The sequence below is a fragment of the Dama dama genome, chromosome 1, assembly GCF_033118175.1.
Source record: "Dama dama isolate Ldn47 chromosome 1, ASM3311817v1, whole genome shotgun sequence".
Taxonomy (NCBI): domain Eukaryota; kingdom Metazoa; phylum Chordata; class Mammalia; order Artiodactyla; family Cervidae; genus Dama; species Dama dama.
The window spans coordinates 54,334,931-54,356,106 of NC_083681.1; the positions used below are offsets into that span (position 1 = coordinate 54,334,931).

The window sequence follows — 21,176 nt, forward strand, 5'->3', positions numbered from 1 at the left end:
TGACTCAGGCCCTGACATTTAGCCCTGCAATCAGGAGTAAGCCACCATGGAACACCACTCACTTCTGCTCTACACGTGAGGCTTGAGGTCATCTGCTGGGACTTCATGTGCAAACTCTCCCAGAGAAGACACAGGAATGAGATCACCTCATCAGTGCCTAGAAGAAAGATGCCATTGTAGCAGTGGAAGAGAGGAAATCAGATTGTACTCAGTGAAGTCTTAAAGGTCTACTGGGCTCAGCATGTCAGGTGGGAGGAATTGAGAACTTCAGCTATGGGGGGAGTCACACTGACCTCAAGTTCTTTGCCACAGGCCTCCACCATTACTCCCTCCCAGGAAGATTGTATGGGGCACCACAGAGACCTGCTCTCCACCATTTTGCACAGTCAAAAAGCCCCAATCTTGACTTCCCTGGTGCTCTAATGGTTAAGAATTCTCCTGCCAATGCAGAGGACACAGGTTCAATACCTGTTCCAGGAAGATCCCACATGCCTGAGAGCAACTAAGCCCGTGTGCCACAGCTAGTGAGCCCAACCACTCTAGAGACTCTGCTCCACAAGAGAAACCATCTCATTGAGAAGCCTGTGGACCATAACTAGAGAGTAGCCCCACCTCGTTGCACCTAAAGAAAGCCTGTGAGCAGCAATGAAGACCTAGTGCACTCAAAAATAAATTATTTTTTTAAAAGCCCAATCTCTTGTTCTCACCCTTTCTACAAAGCAAAATCTTAAGCTTTTGGTGACAGACAGAAAAAAACTTTGTTCCAAGGACCTAGGCTAAATTACCTCGCCTCTGAGAGAGGAGTAAAAGCAAAATCATCTACTTCTTGGGAGAGAAGTAGGAAACTTTCTCACTGCCCCAGGACACAGTCCAAGACCCACTGTTGTCACAGAAAGGATAGAAAACCCTTCTCTCCCCTTGGGGTGGGGGGCTCAGGAAACTGTCTCCTGCCCAAGCAGCACCCACCAAGCAGAGATGGGTACTACTGGGGGAGGGGCAGGAAATTCTTTCCCACTCCAGACCAATCACAGATGTGTGTGAGTGCTCAATCACTGTTGTGTCCGACTCTTTGAGACCCCATGAACTGCAGCCCACCAGACTCCTCTGTCCTGGCATTTTTCAGGCAAGAATACTGGAGGGGGTTGTTATGCCCTCCTCCAGGGCATCTTCCCAGCCCAGGGATTAAAGCTGCACTTTGGCATCTCCTGCATTGGCAGGTGGATTCTTTACCACCGAGTCACCTAGGAAGCCCCAACCATAGACAGAAGATAGAAAATAGTTGCCACAGGAAAGAGGTTGAGGAAACTGAGAAACCCCTATGTACATGACCAAGATGTATAGGGCCCACCCAAGACTCAGCTAAACCCACAAACTGAGGATCCACTGTGCCTGCCATGACCCTATTACAGTATAATAAGCCAGCAACAGTCTACCACCCAGGGGAGAGACAACTATGTAGAGAGATGTCCCCTGTGACATAGAAGTACAGGGACTATGGAAAACTGAGAGAGTTGGGCAAAAGCCCTGGGAAAGACTTCATCAAAATTTTAAAATTTATGCTTGAAAGGACACTATCAAGAAATTGAAAAGACAACCCACAGAATATGAGAAAATATTTACAGAGCATATATCTGATAACAGGCTCATGTCTATATATGAATATAATATATATAAAGAATCTTACAACTCAGTAACAAAAAGAAAATACAATTAAAAGTGGGCCAAGAAGCAAAAGAGACATTTCTCCAAATAAGGTACAAAAATGGCCAATATGCATATTAAAATATGCCCAACATTATTAGTCATCAGGGAAATACAAATCAAAATCACAGTGACATAATACTTCACACCCACTAAAACAGGCACCCACTAAAATAAAAAAGTCGGAATGTAACAAGTGTTGACAAGGATGTAAAGAAACGAACTGTCAGAGACTGCTGGCAGGAATATAAAACGGTGCAGGCACTTTGAAAAACAGTCTGGCAGTACTTCAAAAAGTTAAACATAGAGTTACCATTTCACTTAGCAATTCCACTCCTAGATATAGACCAAAAGAAATGAAAACAAATGTTTATGTACAAAATTATACGTGAATGCTGATAATAGCATTATTTTTTATTTTATTTTTTTAAATAAGGGCATTTATTTAAAGCGGCTGCAGGTTGGTGATTCAGACCAAGCTCAAAACAAAGTTCAGTATCTAGAATGACTAACCTGCTGGGTCCCCACAAGTTTTGAGTAGTGTCCCAGACTGGGTGGCTTCTCGGGGGCCCCTCCACCCTGATTATTTTTTCCTTTTATTTTTATTAGTTGTAGGCTAATTACAATATTGTAGTGGTTTTTGTCATACATTGACATGAATCAGCCATGGAGTTACACGTATTCCCCATCCCGATCCCCCCTCCCACCTCCCTCTCCACCAGATTCCTCTGGGTCTTCCCAGTGCACCAGGCCTGAGCACTTGTCTCATGCATCCAGCCTGGGCTGGTGATCTGTTTCACCCTTGATAATACACATGTTTTGATGCTGTTCTCTTGAAACATCCCACCCTCGCCTTCTCCCATAGAGTCCAAAAGTCTGTTCTGTACATCTGTGTCTCTTTTTCTGTTTTGCATATAGGGTTATCATTACCATCTTTCTAAATTCCATATACATGCGTTAGTATACTGTAATGTTCTTTATCTTTCTGGCTTACTTCACTCTGTATAAGGGGCTCCAGTTTCATCCATCTCATTAGAACTGATTCAAATGAATTCTTTTTAATGGCTGAGTAATATTCCATGGTGTATATGTACCACAGCTTCCTTATCCATTCGTCTGCTGATGGGCATCTAGGTTGCTTCCATGTCCTGGCTATTATAAACAGTGCTGCGATGAACATTGGGGTACACTTGTCTCTTTCAGATCTGGTTTCCTTGGTGTGTATGATCAGGAGTGGGATTGCTGGGTCATATGGCAGTTCTATTTCCAGCTTTTAAGGAATCTCCACATTGTTCTCCATAGTGGCTGTCCTAGTTTGCATTCCCACCAACAGTGTAAGAGTGTTCCCTTTTATCCACACCCTCTCCAGCATTTATTGCTTGTAGACTTGGATAGCAGCCGTCCTGACTGGCATGTAATGGTACCTCATTGTGGTTTTGATTTGCATTTCTCTGATAATGAGTGATGTTGAGCATCTTTTCATGTGTTTGTTTGCCATCTGTATGTCTTCTTTGGAGAAATGTCTGTTCTTTGGCCCATTTTTTGATTGGGTCATTTATTTTTCTGGAATTGAGCTGCAGGAGTTGCTTGTATATTTTTGAGATTAATCCTTTGTCTGTTGCTTCGTTTGCTATTATTTTCTCCCAATCTGAGGGCAAAAATTATATTTTGGAAGAACTCACTAATAAGGTGACAGAATTCCAAAATCAAATTACATGAAAATACATCACAATTTCTTTGTCCAATAGGTGAGAAAACTCTGCAGTATTAGAAGAATAGAGGCAAAGAAATATGAAGGACCAAGGAGAAGGGATGAGGATAAACAGCATTTTTAATAGCAAACCCAGAAATTAAGTAGAAAGCCTGTATGCTTTATTCATCCATCCTTCACATTAGGCAACTGAGGGCAAAAAATAAAACCAAATCAGAGTTTTGTGTTGTTGGGAATAAATTTCAATCGTTTTAAATCTGAATTGAATTCAGAACTAACTCTTTTTAGTTCCTAGGGATGATGACTGAATTCAAGAGCTCGTAACGACAAAAAAAAAAAAAAAAAAAAATGTTATTGCTGTATCCAATCTGAGAGATGGGTGCAGGTACAATACAAAGGGACAAAGCATCTAGTGATACCCACTCCTCTGATGTCATCATTAAAAATCAAGTAGTTGCTTATTGAGTACTTTGGTATTTGAACTAAATGATTTGAAAACTTCCTGGCAGACAGAAGAGATAAAAGTAAAGGGGAGTGTGTGAAAACAAAGAAGATATAAAAGTTTAGTAAGTGGAAAGAGTTTAATGAAGCCTCAATGGTTTAAAGGAAATTAAATGGAAACTGTTAATCCTAATTGCTTTTTATCTGACATGCTTTTAAACCTGAAAAGAAACAATAATAGGGAAAGAAAATCTGCTTAAATTTTTTAGAATTTACACGATTCTTATTCCACTGCAGGAAAGTGTTATTTGGTATGAGGTGTATTTGTAGGTGTACGTGAACAGTATATATACTATCCGGATCATGCTGTGCTATGTACAGGTCTTTATAATTCTTCCCAAAGGGTTAAACAGTTCAAAATGCATAATCATCTGTAAGCTGGCATTTGTTAGGCTCTTGCCAGCATTGATACTGGCATGTTTTATTACAGTCCAGTTCCAGCCAGTGCTTGCCAGCTTGTTACAACAGAAGTCCAGAAATAGGTGGGTAGAGTGCAGGAAAAAGTGCCATGTTTCTCAATTGGAGACCCTAAAATAAGCGAAGTTACAGCTGTTGAATAAATGTCACTCAAAAGCAGGCTTTTGGCTTTTTCTTACACAGTGGGCAACTTTCCTCTTGACTTCTCCATTTCTGTCTTCCCTCTATTCCTTTGCAGCATCAACATTAGCAGGTGAGTCTCCATTGGGGTTTGCCAGCATAGAAATGACACTAATCATGATGATTTCCACTGTGTGAATAGGCAACCAGCATTCCTCTGGCTTTTCATAACCATATTTATCTTCCCCAGGTTCGTGAAGAATAGATAAGCATACACCACCATGTTTATTACCATTTGGATACTAGAGTTCAGTAATGAATTTCATTTTAGGAGGCCAAAGGCAATAATCTTTTGGGAAAGTGAGATGAGCTTTAAAAATACCACCTTTGTAAAGTGTATCTGGAAGAGCAATAATAAGAACTTTCCATTGGTAGAGATCATTTTCATCTATTAAACCTTCTGAAAATCCTTCCACTGGGTTTTTGTTGAGTTCTGCCAGGTGTCTTCACAATAGCAGTGCCAACTGCAGCTCAGTTATCCTTCCCCAGCAAGGGCCCAGGCTGGCACCAGGGCTTCCAAAGGACTGCACACAGGCTCCAGAGCTGGGGAAGCTGGGTGTGCTGGGGAACCCAGATCCCCACGATGGGAGCACTGAAGCCGAGGGAGGCTGGGCTGTGGCGGTGGCAGCGGTGCCTCACCACCAGTGCGAGTCCACTTGCCTTGATAATAGCATTATTCATGATAGCCAAGAGGTGGAAATAATCCATGTGCCCATCAATTGATGAATGGATAAACGAAATACAGTACCCATACAATGAAATGTTATTTGATCATAAAATCATACTGATACAAGACAATCCAACAAGGATTGTCTTAGTCTATTCAGGATGATATTAAAAATAAAAAAAAGAATCACAGACTGAGTAGCTTCTACACAACAGAAACTTATTTCTCATGGCTCTGGAGGCTGAAAATCCAAGATCAAGGTCCCAGCATGGTCAGGTTCTGGTGAGGGCCGTCTTCCAGGTTCCAGACTGCTGACTTCTTGCTGCATCCTCACAGCAAAGAACTCGTTCTCTGGGGTCTCTTTTATAAGGATGGGTTCAAAGGATGAACTAGTTCTCTGGGGTCTCTTTTATAAAGACACTAATCCCAATCATTAGTGTCAAGCTACCCTCTTGACCTAAGCATTTCCCAAAGGGAGCACCTTCTAACACTATCATCTTGGGCATATGAATCTTCAGCATATGAATTTTGAGAGTATACAAACATTCAATTTATAGCAAGAATGATCCCTATAAAGAAGCTAAGTGAAAGAAGCCAAACACAAAATGTCATGTAATATAAGATTCCATTCACATGAAATATGCAGAATAGGCACAAATATACATGTGAAAAGTAGAAAAGTGGCTACTTAGGGATTGGGGGGATAAGGTGGTTTGGGGAGGTACCGAGTTCCTTTAAAAGTTTTAATTGTGGTAAAAAATCAATAATAAAATTTACTATTGTTAACACTTTTAAGGTGCACAGTTCAGTGACATTAAATGCATTCATAATGTTGCACAACCAATACCAGTTCCTAGTTCCAGAAGTTCATTATCCCCCAAATAGAAATAGAATCTCTATAACTATTCCCTGGCAACCACAAGGCTTTTGTTTTTGAGGTGATGACATGTTCTAAAATGGACTGCGGTGATGGTTGTGAACTCTGTAAATAAACTAAAATCGGTTGAATTGTATACATTAAATGGTGAATTTTATGGTATAGGAATTATATATCAATAAAGCTATAGAAGTAAAGAAAGAAAAAGAAAGAAAGGAATGAAGGAAGGAGAGAAAGGAAGGGAGGGAGGAGACCGAGAAGAACCCTCTGACACTGTAGACTCCACTTGAGGCACAAACTAACACAAGTCAACTAACTGTCTAAGAGAAAAGGAGACAAGCCTACTTTCAGGCATAAATTCTATTTACTACATTTTCTTCTCTTTTTCTACACATAATGATTGGCATTCCACCAACAAATAGGAGAAGTTTATGAAAACCCTAGATCAACCACTAAAAATAGTTCAAAGAGGTATAATCAATAACCAAGTAATAGAATAAAATGGAACAATAATAAAATATTAAATCAATTCCAAATAAGGCATAAAAAGAGGAAAAAAAGGATAAAATATCAGATGGCAAAAAAGTTGCAAGTATAAGAGTAGTTTCAAATCCAGTCACATCTATGATTATATTAGCTGTGAAAGATCCAAGTTCAGTTCAGATCAGTCACTCAGTCACGCTCGACTCTTTGCAACCCCATGGACTGCAGCACACCAGGCCTCCCTATCCATCACTAACTCCTGGAGTTTACTCAAATTCATGCCCATTGAGTCAGTGATGCCATCCAACCATCTCATCCTTTGCTGTCCCCAAATTAAAAAAAAAAGATCCAAACCCCCAATTAAAAGACAGATTGTCAAACTAAAATTTTTAAAAACTAAGACCTATACACTGTCCATGAGAACCTCACTTTAAATATAAAAATATATGTATGTTGAAACAGAATGGAAAAAATTATATCACACAAACACTAATCAAAAGGAAGTTCGGGACTTCCCTGGTGGTCCACTGGCTAGGAATCTGCCTGCCAAGGCAGAGGACACAGGTTCGATCCCTTGTCTGGGAAGATCCCACATGCTGTAGGGGCAACTAAGCCCATGTGACACAACTGCTGAGCCCACAGTTTAGAGCCCATGAGCTGCAGCTAGAGGAAGCCAGTTCATGGCAGCGAAGAACCAGCACAGCCAAATAAATAAATAAATAAATAAATTAAAAAAAAAAAAAAAGGAAGTTCGGGTAGCCATATTAATATCAGACAAAATAGATTTAAGAACAAGGAATATTACCAAGAATAGGGAGAGATATTATATAATGATAAGGGAGAATTTATCAAAAATTTATCAAAAATACAAAATAATCTTAAATACATACACTAAGCTTATAGAATAATAGTTCATCAAAATATATGAAGCAAAATCTGCTATAATTGAAAGGAAAAATAGATGAATCCACAGTTATAATTGGAGATTTCTAATTTCTTCTCTTCATTCAGTAATTGATAAGACAAGTAGCCAGAAAATTGTAAGAAACAAGAAAACCCAAATAACAATATCAAAAGACCTACTCTAACTAACATTTCTAAAACACTGTACACAACGTCAACAGAATAAACAGTCTTTTCAAGTTCAGTTCAGTCCATATTAAATATTACATATAAATATATTTGCCAAGACAGACATATTACCACATTCTGCCCATGAAATAAACCTCAACAAATTTTTAAAAATTAAAATCACAAAATATATTTTTTAAACAAAATGGAATCAACTAGAAATTCCTAACAAAAAGATATCTGAAAAAAAAACCAAATATTTGGAAACAACACACTTCTAAAAAAAACTGAGTCAAAGAAATTGCAAATGAAATTTTTAAATATTTTGAACTCAGTGAAATTAAAAACACAATATATCAAATTTCATGGGATGCAGGTAGAGCAGTTTGTAGATGAAAATTTATACCATTAAAATGTTTATATTAGAAAATACAAACTTCCTCGGTGGCACTAGTGGTACAGAATCCACTTTCCAAGGCAGATGTAAGAGACAGGGAGGGATTTGATCCCTGGGTCAGGAAGATCTCCTGGAGAAGGAAATGGTACCCCACTCCAATATTCTTGTCTGGAGATCCCATGGACAGAGGGGCCTGGTGGTATGCAGTTCATGGAGTCACAACGAGTCAGACACAACTGAGCATCTGAACCTTAGAAAATAAGAAAGGCTATCTATAATAGAAATGAACACATCACTGCGAAGTAACTACACTCCAATAAAAATTACTTTTTAAAAAAGTGGAAGAAAAATGCGATGACAAAGGACTATTTATACTGTGATCCAGATTTTAAAAAATAAGATGTGTGTGAGTAGATACATACACAAAGGAAAAAAACAGTTATATATACATAAAGGAAAAAAAATCACTTTCACATGGGAGTGAAATAATGTGTGATTTTTTTTTCCTTTGTGCCTATCCATAGTTTTCTTTTTTTTTAATCCATTGTTTTCTAAACTCTGTCTTTTCTTATACTTTCTACCATAACTTTTGTAGTTAAAAAAATTAAAAAATAAACTTGTTGCTGCATGAAGGAAAAAAATAAGATGGTCTTACCCAATGCTCTAAGCTTAAGAAAAAGAACAGATTATAACTGACACAAACCAGTGAATGGAAATAACAAACATAACAGAAATAAATAAAATTATAAACAGAGAAAATCATTGAAACTAAAAATTGCTATTAGAAAAACAATAAAATTAATAAACCTCTAGTCAGACTGGTCAAGAGACTTGGGCAGACAAGAGGGAAAGCTTGGGTCACAGAGTGTTCAAACTGCTATAAAAAACAAGCCTTCAGACTCAAGGAGGTTGGCCCAAGAGAGGCCACGCTGGGCTAGTTGCTTGGCTTCAAATTCCTCTAAGTTTATTTCAGGTCTGAGTCTCTTTCCCAATAAGAGGTAGACAAGATGTAACAACTTTTACTGAATTCTGGGGATTGACCAATGGCAGTGTTGGAAAATTTTTAGATTTAGGTTTTCCTTCCTGCCCAAGGTACTGCCAGAGCATCATCCCAATACAGAACTGAAAGGGTGGTTAAAAAAAAAAAACAAAAACCTGTGTTCAGGTTCTCTTTCTCTCTCTCCCTCCCTCTCCCTCCCTCCCTCCTTTCCAACCAGACCCAGGTGAATCAGAACAAGCAAGGGCCTGGGCAGCAGACCAACTCGGATTCCAGTCCCAGCTCTTCCTCTAACTAGATATCATCGCTCCAAGCCTCAGTTTCTTCACACATATTTTAAGGTTGTTGTGAACTCATACCTCCAGGGTTATGAAGGTAAATAACAGGATGCATGTACCGTGTTGGGAGCAAGGTCAGTTAAATTTACATCAGTCTCTGGTCTCGTCCCTAAAGGAATGTGCTTCCTCTTCTCAATTTGACCTTGAACTACAAAAGCCGCAGAATGGCAGGAGCTGGGTCTCCTCACAGTTGTATCCCCAGTACTTACATAAGTTTTGGCAAAGAACATGTATGTGGTAAATGTACTGAATGAGTAGATGAATGAATGAATGATGACAACAATTATACTGGGTAACATGAGATGTAATACTGAATCCCACAATATATTTATCAAGTGCACATGACTGTAGGGGCAGGGAGTATACAGTGAAATGAATAAGATCCAGTCCTTGCCCTTGGGGAAATCAATACATTCTTTGTGATGTCTTCCCTGGTATCATGCTAGGTACTGGAACTTTTGGATCAGCCTTATCTCTGCCTGAGACAAGAGGATGAATCTAGATAGATAAACTACTCTATAAACTGTTTCTCCAAAATGTATGCTTCTCCAAACTATGTATTTCACAAGTTATAAACTTCTAGAAGGCAGGATCTGGCCCTATATACCTCCAAAATCCCAACTCAGGTCCGAGTGCTAGAGTTTAAGTGAAAGCTTTTTAAAAGTGGGTTTGTGGAACTTTTCTGCTGGTCCAGTTGTTAAGAATTCACCTTGCAATGCAGGAGACACAGGTTCGAACCCTAGTCAGGGAACTAAGATCCCACATGCCGTACAGCAACTAAATCCATGCACTACAACTAGAGAAATCCCAAGCATCACAACTACTGAGCTTGAACATCACAACTAGAGAGTATGTGCTCCCTAAGGAAAGATCCCGCATGCTGCAACTAAGATCAGATGCAGCCAAATAATCATAAACAAAATCTTTAAAAAATAAATAAATAAGAAGCAGGTTGGTAAAGACGGCATAGATAGGGAAGATGGGCAGGGTGTGGAAAAAGAGAGGCTGGGGGAAAGATACTTCGGCTCCAGAGCACAGTGTGAGCAAAGACACAGAGGTGGAAAAGTACATTCAAGGACACAGCAAGTGACCTGATGTAACCAGAGAGCTGGATCCATATCAGAGAGGGGCAGGGATAGGGGCGGGAGGAGAGAGGAGGGAGGCTAGAGACAGTGTCAAGGGCGGGAACATGTGAGGCCTTGCATACCAAGTTAAGGAGCTTGGGCCACATCCTAAGAGCTATGGGAGACAAAGGAGAGAATGGTTGGACAGTGTTTCCCAAAGATCATTTCAGGGGTTGATGTGGAGCTCAAGGCTGGAGGTGCAGGACCAGTGAAGAGTTCAATGTGGCCTAGGGCAGCAGGGAATGGAGAGAAAGGTGTCCTTTGTTTGTTGAGGATACAGGCATCTGTGTGTAGGATTCTAAACATGCTCATGAATATGTGCATCATTCCACACAGGGTCAGCCTAATCAGAAATCCCAACCCTACTCAGTTTCATGACCCACCAAACCCAAAAACCTGGGGAAGGCCATGAATACCAAAGAAAGAAGCTGAGATGCATTCAGCCAGTGCCTGACTATATTTCTTCCTCTTCAACATCATCCTGTCAGATTCAACCCTCTTCTGCTGGCTTTCAGGGTCTTCTAATATTGCTTTTCTTGTTTAGTCACCAAGTCGTGTCCCACTCTTTTGCAACCCTATGGATTGTAGCCCACCAAGCTCCTCTGTCCATGGGTTGTCTCAGGCAAGAATACTGGAGTGGGGTGCCCTTTCCTTCTCTAGGGAATCTTCCCGACCTACAGATTGAACCCACATCTCCTGAATTGGCAGGTGAATTCTTTACTACTGAGCCACCAGAGAAGCTGCTTATACCCTTCCTTGTCTCTTGCATGCTGTGTCAAAATCTTTGCACAGGTTGCTGATTTTAAAACCCCACAAGGCCAGCATGAGAGTGGAACTTGGAGCTTCCAGGAAACCTTGCCCAAGGCCTAGCTCTCATCTGGAACAGCTATTCCTGCCTGATCAGGCCCATGCTGGCATGCAAGTCATCCTGTGCTCATGAACTAGGCTGACACCCAAGGACCCAGGCCTAGGCCAACTTGGGACTCTAGTGAAGTCATCAGAGAGGAAACTGATGCAAATAATATCACTCCTTTTTGATGACTCAACCTCAGCACCTGATAACCAATGTTTCCTTCTCTCAAGGGTCACCCTTTAAAGTATGCAGTTTATACCACTGACCTCAGAACCAGTCGGGAATTGCACCTATTAAAGAACATGGGCTCTGAAGCCAGAACACCTGGACTTAAATCCTGGCTCTGCCACTAGCTTTGTGATTCTGGGCAAGTTTTTAAACCCTTTTGGCCTCCATTTCTTCAACTGTAAAATGGGACAAATTATAGTACTGTCTATTCCATAGGGTTGTTGTGAGGCTTTAATAAATCCACACATGTAATGTATCTAGAATCAGAACTGGCAGACAATAAAAACTCACTGAAGTTTAGCACATGTTACTATCTGTTATTTTCAGGAAATCAACCTTGAATATTCATTGCAAGGACTGATGCTGAAGCTGAAGCTCCAATACTTTGGCCACCTGATGTGAAGAGCTGATTCACTGGGAAAGACCCTGAGGCTGGGAAAGATTGAAGACAAAAGGAGAAGGGGGCAGCAGAGGATGAGATGGTTGGATGGCATCACCAACTCAACAGACATGAGTCTGAGCAAATTCCGGGAGACAGTGAAGGACAAGGAAAACTGGCGTGCTGCAGACATGTGGTCGCAAAGAGTCAGACACGACTTAGCAACTGAACAACAACAACTATGTGCTGTAGTTCATGAAATCTGCTGCTGCTTCTTTTGGAAAAATAAGGACTGGTCCACCTTACCTCCAGTCTCCTACTGCTTTCTCAGCTGAACATCACTTCCCATCACCTGCCAGAGAAGACAGATTCCTCCTGCAGTTTCTCTGAGATGCAGTCATCTCCTCAGTACAAAGTAGTTCAACAGGGATTCTGAGAGCAGGCTTCAAAGCAGCAGTGTTAGCATCTACTCAGGAACTTGATAGCAATGCAAACTCTACTGAATCAGGGCTCTGGGGGAGGTACCCAGCAAGCTGTGTTTGACCAAATCCTCCAGGTGATCCTGCTACACAGGCAAGTTTGAGAATCCCTGCAGCAGAATGTAGCATAGTGGTGTATTTAGGCAGATCCAGCCCAGTGCAACCACACCCTCCTCCAGGAAGTGTTCCTGATTCACCCAAACCCCCTTTCATTGATCCTCCAACTTCCTCCTTGGATTGCAGCTGTTTGTGCCAGAGTGACTTCCTAGATTACAGGTTCCCTGAGAGTGGGGTTGAGTCTCAACCATCTCTATGCCTGCACTGGGCTTTGCTTAGAAAAGTAAGTCACGCACTAGCTAAGTAAGTGAAGTGAAGTCGCCAGCTAAGTAAAGCACACCACATTTCCAGGCTTCTCTGACTAAGGCTGCTGTTACTGGGCCTCTGCCATCTGGGACTCTTGGTCACATTGTGGTTTTCCTCTGGAGGTGTTTTCATCTCCATGCTGGGATGCCTGTCTCTTTGTCATTCCTCGAGTCCTCATCCAGATCCACTGGTTTCTCAGGGCATTTTACACTTTACCCCTCCAGTATGTTTGCTCAAAGCCTTTTGGACAGATTGCTCCATCTCCAGGCAAATCTGTCCTCCCAATCCATGTTTTCAATCATAACACTTCTATTTGATAACATTTGTAAAATACTAGATGCTTGACCCTGTGCTGGGCACTGTGTTCATTCTTTCAGTCCTTACAACAACCCCAGGAAGGAGATACTTTGCTTATTCCCATCTGGATGGACCACAGGGAAACTGAAGCCTGAACACAATATGTAACAATCACATGTCATCTGTGTCACCTTCGGAACAAGGCTGCATTTGAAGAAAGGATTTCACTGCTATGGAAAGCTGGGAAAACTACTGCTGAGAAGCAATTGCCTTTTAAAAAAATATAATTGACATATAACATACTTGTTTCAGGTACACAACACGATTCGATAATAAATATGTGTATACTGTGAAATAATCACCACAGTGAGTCTAGTTATCATCCATCACTACGCAGGGTAATTGTCTTTTAATGTGTCTATTTCTTCCCTAAGAACGCATGCTCCCAGAGAGCAAGGACTGTACCTCCCAGATCAGCACAAGGCCTAGGAGGGTCTCCAGAAAGGTGGACCAGACAAAGGGATGGATGGAAAAGCATTCACGAGGAACTCTCAGTGTGGGGGAAGATTTACCTCCCGCCCCTTCCCTGCAGGGGAAAAATGGTCCTGGGAGAGTTGAGTAAGGAACTTACAGACAGAATGATGCAAGGGGCATTTCTGTACATATTGCAACAAGCGTGCTAAAATGGGGCAGGAGCTATTCTGAAGGCTGGTTCCCAAGGGTCTCAGGCCTATTCCTCTCTAGTTGGCTAGACTTGTCCCACAAGACAGGGCCAAAGGCCACTCCTGAGCCCCCTCCACCAGGCCTTCCATTAGAGTGGAGGTCAGTGTTCCCAGGATCTGGTCTGAAACCTAAAGTTATCGTCAAGCATCTCTTTGTGCTTTGGCCCTACCTCCATGTCACCAAGCCCTAGAGATTCTAAGGGCTCACCATCTCCCCAGCCTTCCCTTCTAACAGCTCATCCACCACTACTTTAGCTCTGCCTGCATCCCTATCACCTCTCCATTCCCCTCCCTCTCTCCTTTCCTCCCTTCTTCCTTCCAACCTTAGTCAAGTCTCTCCTGTGGGCCAGGACACAGAGAGCCCACCAATTCCATCTTTTCCCTCAAGTAGCATCTCCTGGGCAGGACAGGTATGTAGACACTAAGAGTTACAGATGCTCTGAGAGAAAGAAGCTAGGGGCCTGATGGGGACACATGTGGAGAGGGTCCTCCTAGGGCCAGTAAACTCCAGACCAAGCCTCCACCTTTCTCTACTCTGAACTCTGCCCAGATTCTCTGCATAGACTGCATCATTGGGCTCATTCACCTTCTGCCCATTAGGAAGTCCTGGCAGCAGATGGGAGGGAGGAAGGGACAGAGAGTGACCTTGCTAGATCACTATGGGTTGTCTATGCTGCAGCTTCCATCAGGAAGCCCTCTTCACCTGGCCTCCCCACCTTTGCCCTTCAGGCCACATGCTCCCACAACATCACTGACCTTGGGGTGCCTCACAACGCCTGGATTTTTCCCTATATCTTGGCTACATCTTTGAAAACAGTTTTTGTATTAAAATTTCCTCAAATTGCCCAATTACAGATATGCTGTTTCCCATGGGGACCCTGACCGATACAGGGCAGAGGTAATCAGGAAGGGTACCATGGAGGTTACACAGTGGGTGTTCTTACCCAAACACTGATCCTTCTAAAGCCCAAACTGACCATATGTCATCCCTGCTAAAACACTTTATGGCTCCCCATTTCTCTGAGTACAAAGTGCAGACTCCTTAGCCTGGTACCAGAGACTGTACACCATCTGGCCCCTGAAGACCAAGCAGCATGTGGTGAAAATCACACAGATGGGGCATGATAGGGGTTTAGAAGGGGAAGGAGAGAGTCCCAGGAGGGAAGGAGCTCCATGCCCCAAAGCAGTCTTGCCTGGAAAATTCCTGGATGGGGAAGGAGGAGGAGGGTGGCATGTGGCACAGACCACAGGGCCATGCCAGGCCCCCTCCCCTTGCCATCACCTCTGTCCTTCAACCTTCCAAGTGAGCCCAGCACTGGAAATGAGTTTGACCCAGACAAGCGCTAGCCTTGGGCTATGAGAACTGGCACAAATCCCAGCCCCAGCTCTGACATTGGTATACTCTTGGAGTCTCTGAGCCTGAGTTTTCCCAACTGTAAAATGGAGTCAACCTCACAGGGCTATGAGAGCTTTAAGGAGGAAAAATTTGGGAATTTCCTTTCATCAAACAGTTCCGGGGTTAGGGGTAGTTCCTCGCCACCTCCCCCACCCCACCCGAGCCTTGTGAAGCCGAGAAAGCACGTGGGCTTGCAGATCAGGAAGTCTTGGATGTGAATCCCAGCTTTGCTATTTACTCTCTGTCTCATCCTGGAAAAGTCCCTTTACCTCCCTGCACCTCATTCACAAAGTGGGGTGATAATCACCCCTGGCAGGGATGCTCCTCACATGGACTGGGTGAACTCCCACAGGCTAGGGCCTGCCTGGAGCAGAGCGCTTATAAGCATTTGTTTCTGCCTTTCGCCCTGTGCCTCTCTTAGGACAGGTGTCCTCTCTGCCTTACAGACCAGCCACTCACCTCCTCTGTGCAATGGAGGGGCTGAGGCTGCCATCACCGCTAAGGGTCTCAGAGGTGCCCATATCCATCCCCTCACAAACCATAAAGCTGCATCCATAATTTCTAATGGCAGCACAGCCTTGGTGACTGAAGAGGGTGGTGGGACTTATTACCTTTGGGGAAGCCCACCCTGGTCACATGGTTCGATAGCATCACTGACTCAATGGACATGAATCTGCACAAATTCTGGGGGAGAGAGTGAACAGAGGAGCCTGGCATGCTGCAGTGCAAAGAGTTGGACGTGACTTAGCGACTGAAGAACAACAACAACCCTCGTCAAACTGGGATCTGTGGCTTGATTTGACCTCTCCATCTGGGGTTTGGCCAAAGCGCCAAGGGAAAATCACTGGGATGGGAAATGGTGAAGGAAAGGTGACCCCGGTCCTGGAGCCACCCTGCCCACACATCGGCAGGAGAAGCAGGGCAGGCCATGAAGACAGGACTGGAGGGAGGCTAGGATGTGTGGGGAGGGGATGGGGGAAGTCAGTGCCTGGTACGAGGCCCCCATACTCACCTGGTGCAGCAAAGATTAGTCCCAGGACACAGAAAGCTGCCAAGAAACATCCTCTCTGGCTACTCTAATGCTGGGTCTGGTTTTCTATCCAAGTCAAAGTGGACCAAGCTGCTTACGCAGATGCCTTGGGCATGGCAGTTGGGGGCCATTGGGAAGGAGTTGTCACTCTGTGAGATGACCCAGAAGGAAGCGACTGCCCCTCTCGGCCCTCAGACTTGCCTTAACATCCTTTGGTGAACATTCCCATGTGTGCGAAGGGCCCAAACTGGACCTGGTTTTATTGCCTCATCTCAAGCCCCCACACCATCCACCTACCTGATCTTCCTAACCTTCCAGTCTAATCCAGGTGGCTCTGCTCATAGCCCTCCTTTGATCTGGTCCCAAGGATGAAGTCCAGGTGGGATTATAAGACCCCTCAAATCTGGTCCAGTCAATCTCTCCAGCCTTATCTCCTACTCCTCCCTGCCTGCATCCCCTTTCCAGCATCCTTCCTCCAGCCAATCAGGATGCTCATGATTCCCACCTCCAGGCCTCTGTCAAGGCTGCAGCCTCTGCCTGAAGACCTTCTCCTTCCTCTCCGCTAGGCAGAATTGTCCTCCTCAACTCAGGTCCAGCACCAAATGTCATCTCTCAACATTCTTAATTACCATTCCCTCCTTCGACACAACCCCCACCCCACTCATAGCACTTCATCTATGACTCTGTTGTACTCACTCCCTGGCCAGTCCACTGCTGACTGAGCCACAAACCTGAGCCAGGCCTGCACTGGGCGCAGAGTGATGATACTCCTGATGACCCTGGGAAAGCTCCTGGCTCAAGGAGATGGTGACAGCGCAGGAGAAAGGAGTGAACATGGCACAGCCTCCCACCTGTCCCTGCACCACAGCCTGGCCATCTTGCTGCAACCATTGGTTTTGGGACATATCTCTGGGCTAGGGCTCCTCGAAGGCAAGGACTGTGTCTGATTACCTTCTGTGTCCCAGTGACAGCCAGGCCCAGGAAAGTGCATAGGAAAAAATGTGCTGAAGCAGATGAACTTGGGATCTGAAGGAGCTTTCATCTTGATCCAAAGTCTTGCCACTTCAGTAAGCTTACTTTCATAACATAGTGGTGACACCATTTTACATGCTGTGATTTCATTTGATCCTCAAATACTCAAGGGCAGTCAGCCAGCTAAGAAACGCCACCTCCATTTCAGGATGTAGAAACTACCGGGGCTGACAAGGTGACTTGCCCAAGGAATTGCTGCCAGTTGGTGGGACAAGAAAGGCCAGCATGCATGCCTCCTTCCTCCCAGCCCATGCTCTGCACCTCAGACTATACTATGAGGGAGCTGGTTGGGCCATGTGTTCCAGCCCAACGCCTCCTCCACAGGAGACTTTTCTGGAGCACGCACAAGCCACACACTGACTTGGGGTACCTCCAGGCCAGTAGGAGTCTTGCCTCCAAGGGGACCCAAAACACCACTGGGGAGAGGACTGAAGGATTCATAGCACCTTCAGCATCCACCTCGCTGCACTGCTGTTTCCCCAGAAATCCATCACATCTGATCCAACATCCCAGACTTTGCTGACCCCTATGTCTCCCACAAACCTGAAAACTGCTAGCATTCCCTCATCTCCCCAAAAGGCACCAAGCTCTTCTCAGCATCAGAGCCTCACCACCTGCTTGCTCTACCTGGGATGCTTTTCCTTCTATTCTTAGCCAACTCAAGCCTTAGCGTTCCATGACTTTTTTCTCAGGGTTTACTCCTGTAACCTTGAATAGGTTGAACAAATGGCAGGGTTTCTAGGTCCCATCAGTGCCATTTGTCGCATGCTGTGCTGGCACTGTGACTTCTGACAAGAGATGGTAAAGACCTTAGCAGCAGAGACTCCCTCTCATCTTATACCGTGAGCCCACACCTAGCTTCCTCAAGCTGACCCCAAGGAAGCCGTCTTTTCACTGACAGGCTTGTTGCCCTCACACCTGCTCTTACCATCCACGTCCAGTAAGTCATTCCACCACATTCCAGTCGATCTCCCCTCCTTCTGCACTTCTCTCCAGACCAGGCCTTCCCTCCATCCTTCCACCACCATCCGAGCTCAGGAATGGTTCTCTCTCACCTGGGTCCCTCCTGCAGCTTCCTCACTGCCCTCCTGGCCTCCAGTCTCTCCCCACACTATGGCTGGAAGACTCTTAAAAACATGCAACCACTTGCATTTCCCCACTCAAAGCTATCCCCACCCTGATGTCCCAAGTGTGGCAGTCAAGAACCATCCTAAGATCTAGCCCCAGCATCATTTCCCATAGCTGTCTGAGCTCCAGCCACTCCAGGTACCCTAACCCTGCCCCAAACATGCTGCCTTTTCTAAGAGTTTAGGCCTTACCCTCACACCCTCCATCTACAAAACTACTCATCAAAGGACATCAAAAATAATTTTGGAAAACTTTCTATGTGCCTTGTACTATACTTGTCTATTTTTTACCTTTTAAAATTTTACCTCATTTAGTTCTCAAAGCACCTCACAAAATAAGTGTTAGTCTTCCTATTGTACAGATGTGGAAACTGAGGTTCAAGAAAGGGAGGGCCAGAACTGGCTCCGGGTCTATCTGATTCCATCTCTGTTGTGCAATAATCTCTCTGGGAAGTGCACCCAGCCTCCAGTCCCCAGCCCCCATCCCAAGGAAAGGACCTCTCTCCTCTGGCCAGAGATTTCTCTCGTGGCCTAGCATTGCTGCCGGCTTGTGTGTGTGATTGCCTCTTACCAACGAGAGCACCTCCCAGGGCAGGGCCAGGATTGACTGGTTTGGGTCCCCAGCACGCAGCAGTATACAGTATAGAGGTTTAGACGGAAAGGTAGAGACAACTTAAGAGGTTTAGGAGCCCGGCCCTACCTAACTCCGACCCAACCACTAATCAGAGGCGGGACCGTAGCATCTGTAGCCAAAGCGAAGCCCTGCGGAACGGAAAACACAAACCCCCGCCTGCCCCAGCCAGGCCCGCACGTGCCGGGCCTCCCGGCCCACCTTCCTGCTGCCGGGCTGCACCAACGCCGCGGGGGAGCAGCTAGGGGCGGGCACGGGGAGCAGCAGGAATAACCAGGCAGCCCCTCGCCAGGAGGACCCCGGGCCGCGGGCGGCGCAGCCGTGAGGATCAGGGTGACCCGCTACAGCCCTCCCACGCCCGGCCGAGCCGGGCGCTCAGCCACCCCCACGGAGCTACAGCTGCAGTGGTTGGAACGGCCGGCCCCGCCCCTGCCGCGTCGGCCCCGCCCCCTTATGAGGTTACAAAGTGCCGCGCTCGGAGTCGCGGGCTCAGTGGCCGTGGCCGTGGCCGAGGCCCGTTTTGCGCTGGTGCTCCGGCCCGTCTGGCTGCCCGCCCGGTGGCCCGCCCCTCCGCACTCCCGGCGGTAGCGATCCCCGCGCTCCCCCGCTCGGCGCGAAGCCCTGGCCCCGGCGGCCGGGGCATGGGCCAGGGGCGCGGGGTCAGGAGGCTTCCCGCGGGGCCCCGACCTGTACTGGCTTCGTCATGAAGACCCTCATAGCCGCCTACTCCGGGGTCCTACGAGGTGAGCATCGGGCCCGGCTGCCCGGAGCGAGGGCCTTGACTAAGGAGCCGTGCTGCCCCCTGAAGCCTCTGGGAGCAGGACTTAGGGTCTGGGAGATGAACTGTCACAGCCCAGGGTCTGCAGGGCTTTGCCAAGTCTTCCTCCTGGGGCCATGCAGCTGCGAGAGGGCTTTCAGGAAAGGAGGTGATGAAGGGCTCCAAGATAGGCAGGAGTGTGTTGGTATAATGGGAGTTTGTTGCTGGAGGGCAGGCCGCTCTGGGGGCTGAGGTCCCAACCTCTTTCTTTTCTTTTGGGAAGGCTTGCGGCCCGACCACCACCTCCATTCCCCCCTGCTCATCTGGGTCTGGAATGAGTTTAGAATAATGGTCTGATCCAGGCCACCTGGCATGGTAGTCATGTGGGCGCATTCTCCACCTTAGCACTCATCAATTTGGGGGACCTCTGTTACATTACTTCTTTTCTTCCAGCCTGTGAGATAGCGTGTTATCTGAGAACTCCTCTCCAGCCCCCTGGCAATTCCCTCCATCCCTCCTAACCTGGTGGATCAAGCTGTGAGGCACTGGATGGGGCAGCCCATCCAGACCGGGAACATGCCTGGCTGGGACAGGTGTGCCCACACTGTCCTCTGCCCCCTGCCCAGCCCAGGCTTGGGAGCCCACTCAACAGCGACTGTGAGCCTGGAATGCTTAGAAGATAGGACAAGAGGACTCTGGGTGCCCTTCAGTGTGATCTGTGCTGCTGTTCCACCAGGAAGAATTGAAGTCCTCTCTGAAATCAGGGGCAGAGTTGAGATCAAACCCCACAGCTTTTCCCGCACAAGGAAGAGCATCCCTTCCATGTCCCGCACCTCTCACCTATACTTGGAGAAACTGAGGTGAGAGGACACATGACCTGTCCAAGGTTTCCCTAACAGGGCCTTGGCCAGTGGATTAAGTACAAATCCAGGAGACCCTGGGACATCCTCACAGCTGCCCTGGTCTGTCTTGCTTGAATCCTCCCTCCCTCCACCTAAAGTCTTTATTCAGCTTGCTGAACCTCTCCTACTTAGGATTTTTCTTTAGTAACTAACAATAGCCTACCCAACCCCTTCATTATAAAAATAAAACATACAAATTATTGGATTTCGAAAAATAGGGAAAAACAGGAAGAAAATGAAAAGTTCCTGGTTAATTGACTATCCAAAGATAGCTTCCTAATAGCATTTCAGAATATTTCATTATAATTTTATTTGTACACATCATTTAGGTAAGATTGGGGGCATGATGTGGATATAGTTCTAAATCCTGTTTTCTCCCTCTTGATGTTAAATCGTGAGTATTTCCTTCTGTTACTCCAAATCACTTACAATATTCTAGTGGCTGCTGGGTAACCACCCTGAGCTGTACCACAGTTTAACTGTGTCCTAGGCATTGGCCTTTTTCCCTGTGTGGCT

The 21,176-nt window shown here is 45.5% G+C and overlaps 1 protein-coding gene and 1 pseudogene across 1 annotated transcript in view; one reads left to right on the plus strand and one right to left on the minus strand.

Annotated features, from left to right (window-relative positions):
• Positions 1-4,476: 4,476 nt before the first annotated feature.
• Positions 4,477-15,674, minus strand: LOC133060721 (ubiquitin-conjugating enzyme E2 G1-like; annotated as a pseudogene).
• A 3,882-nt stretch (positions 15,675-19,556) lies between these two features.
• DGAT2 (diacylglycerol O-acyltransferase 2) overlaps positions 19,557-21,176 on the plus strand; it is a 34,137-nt gene continuing 32,517 nt past the window's right edge. Inside the window, exon 1 of the mRNA XM_061150633.1 lies at positions 19,557-19,744. Within this exon, the coding sequence (XP_061006616.1) occupies positions 19,705-19,744 (40 nt within the window). The 5' untranslated portion in view covers positions 19,557-19,704. The remainder of the gene's footprint in view (positions 19,745-21,176) is intronic.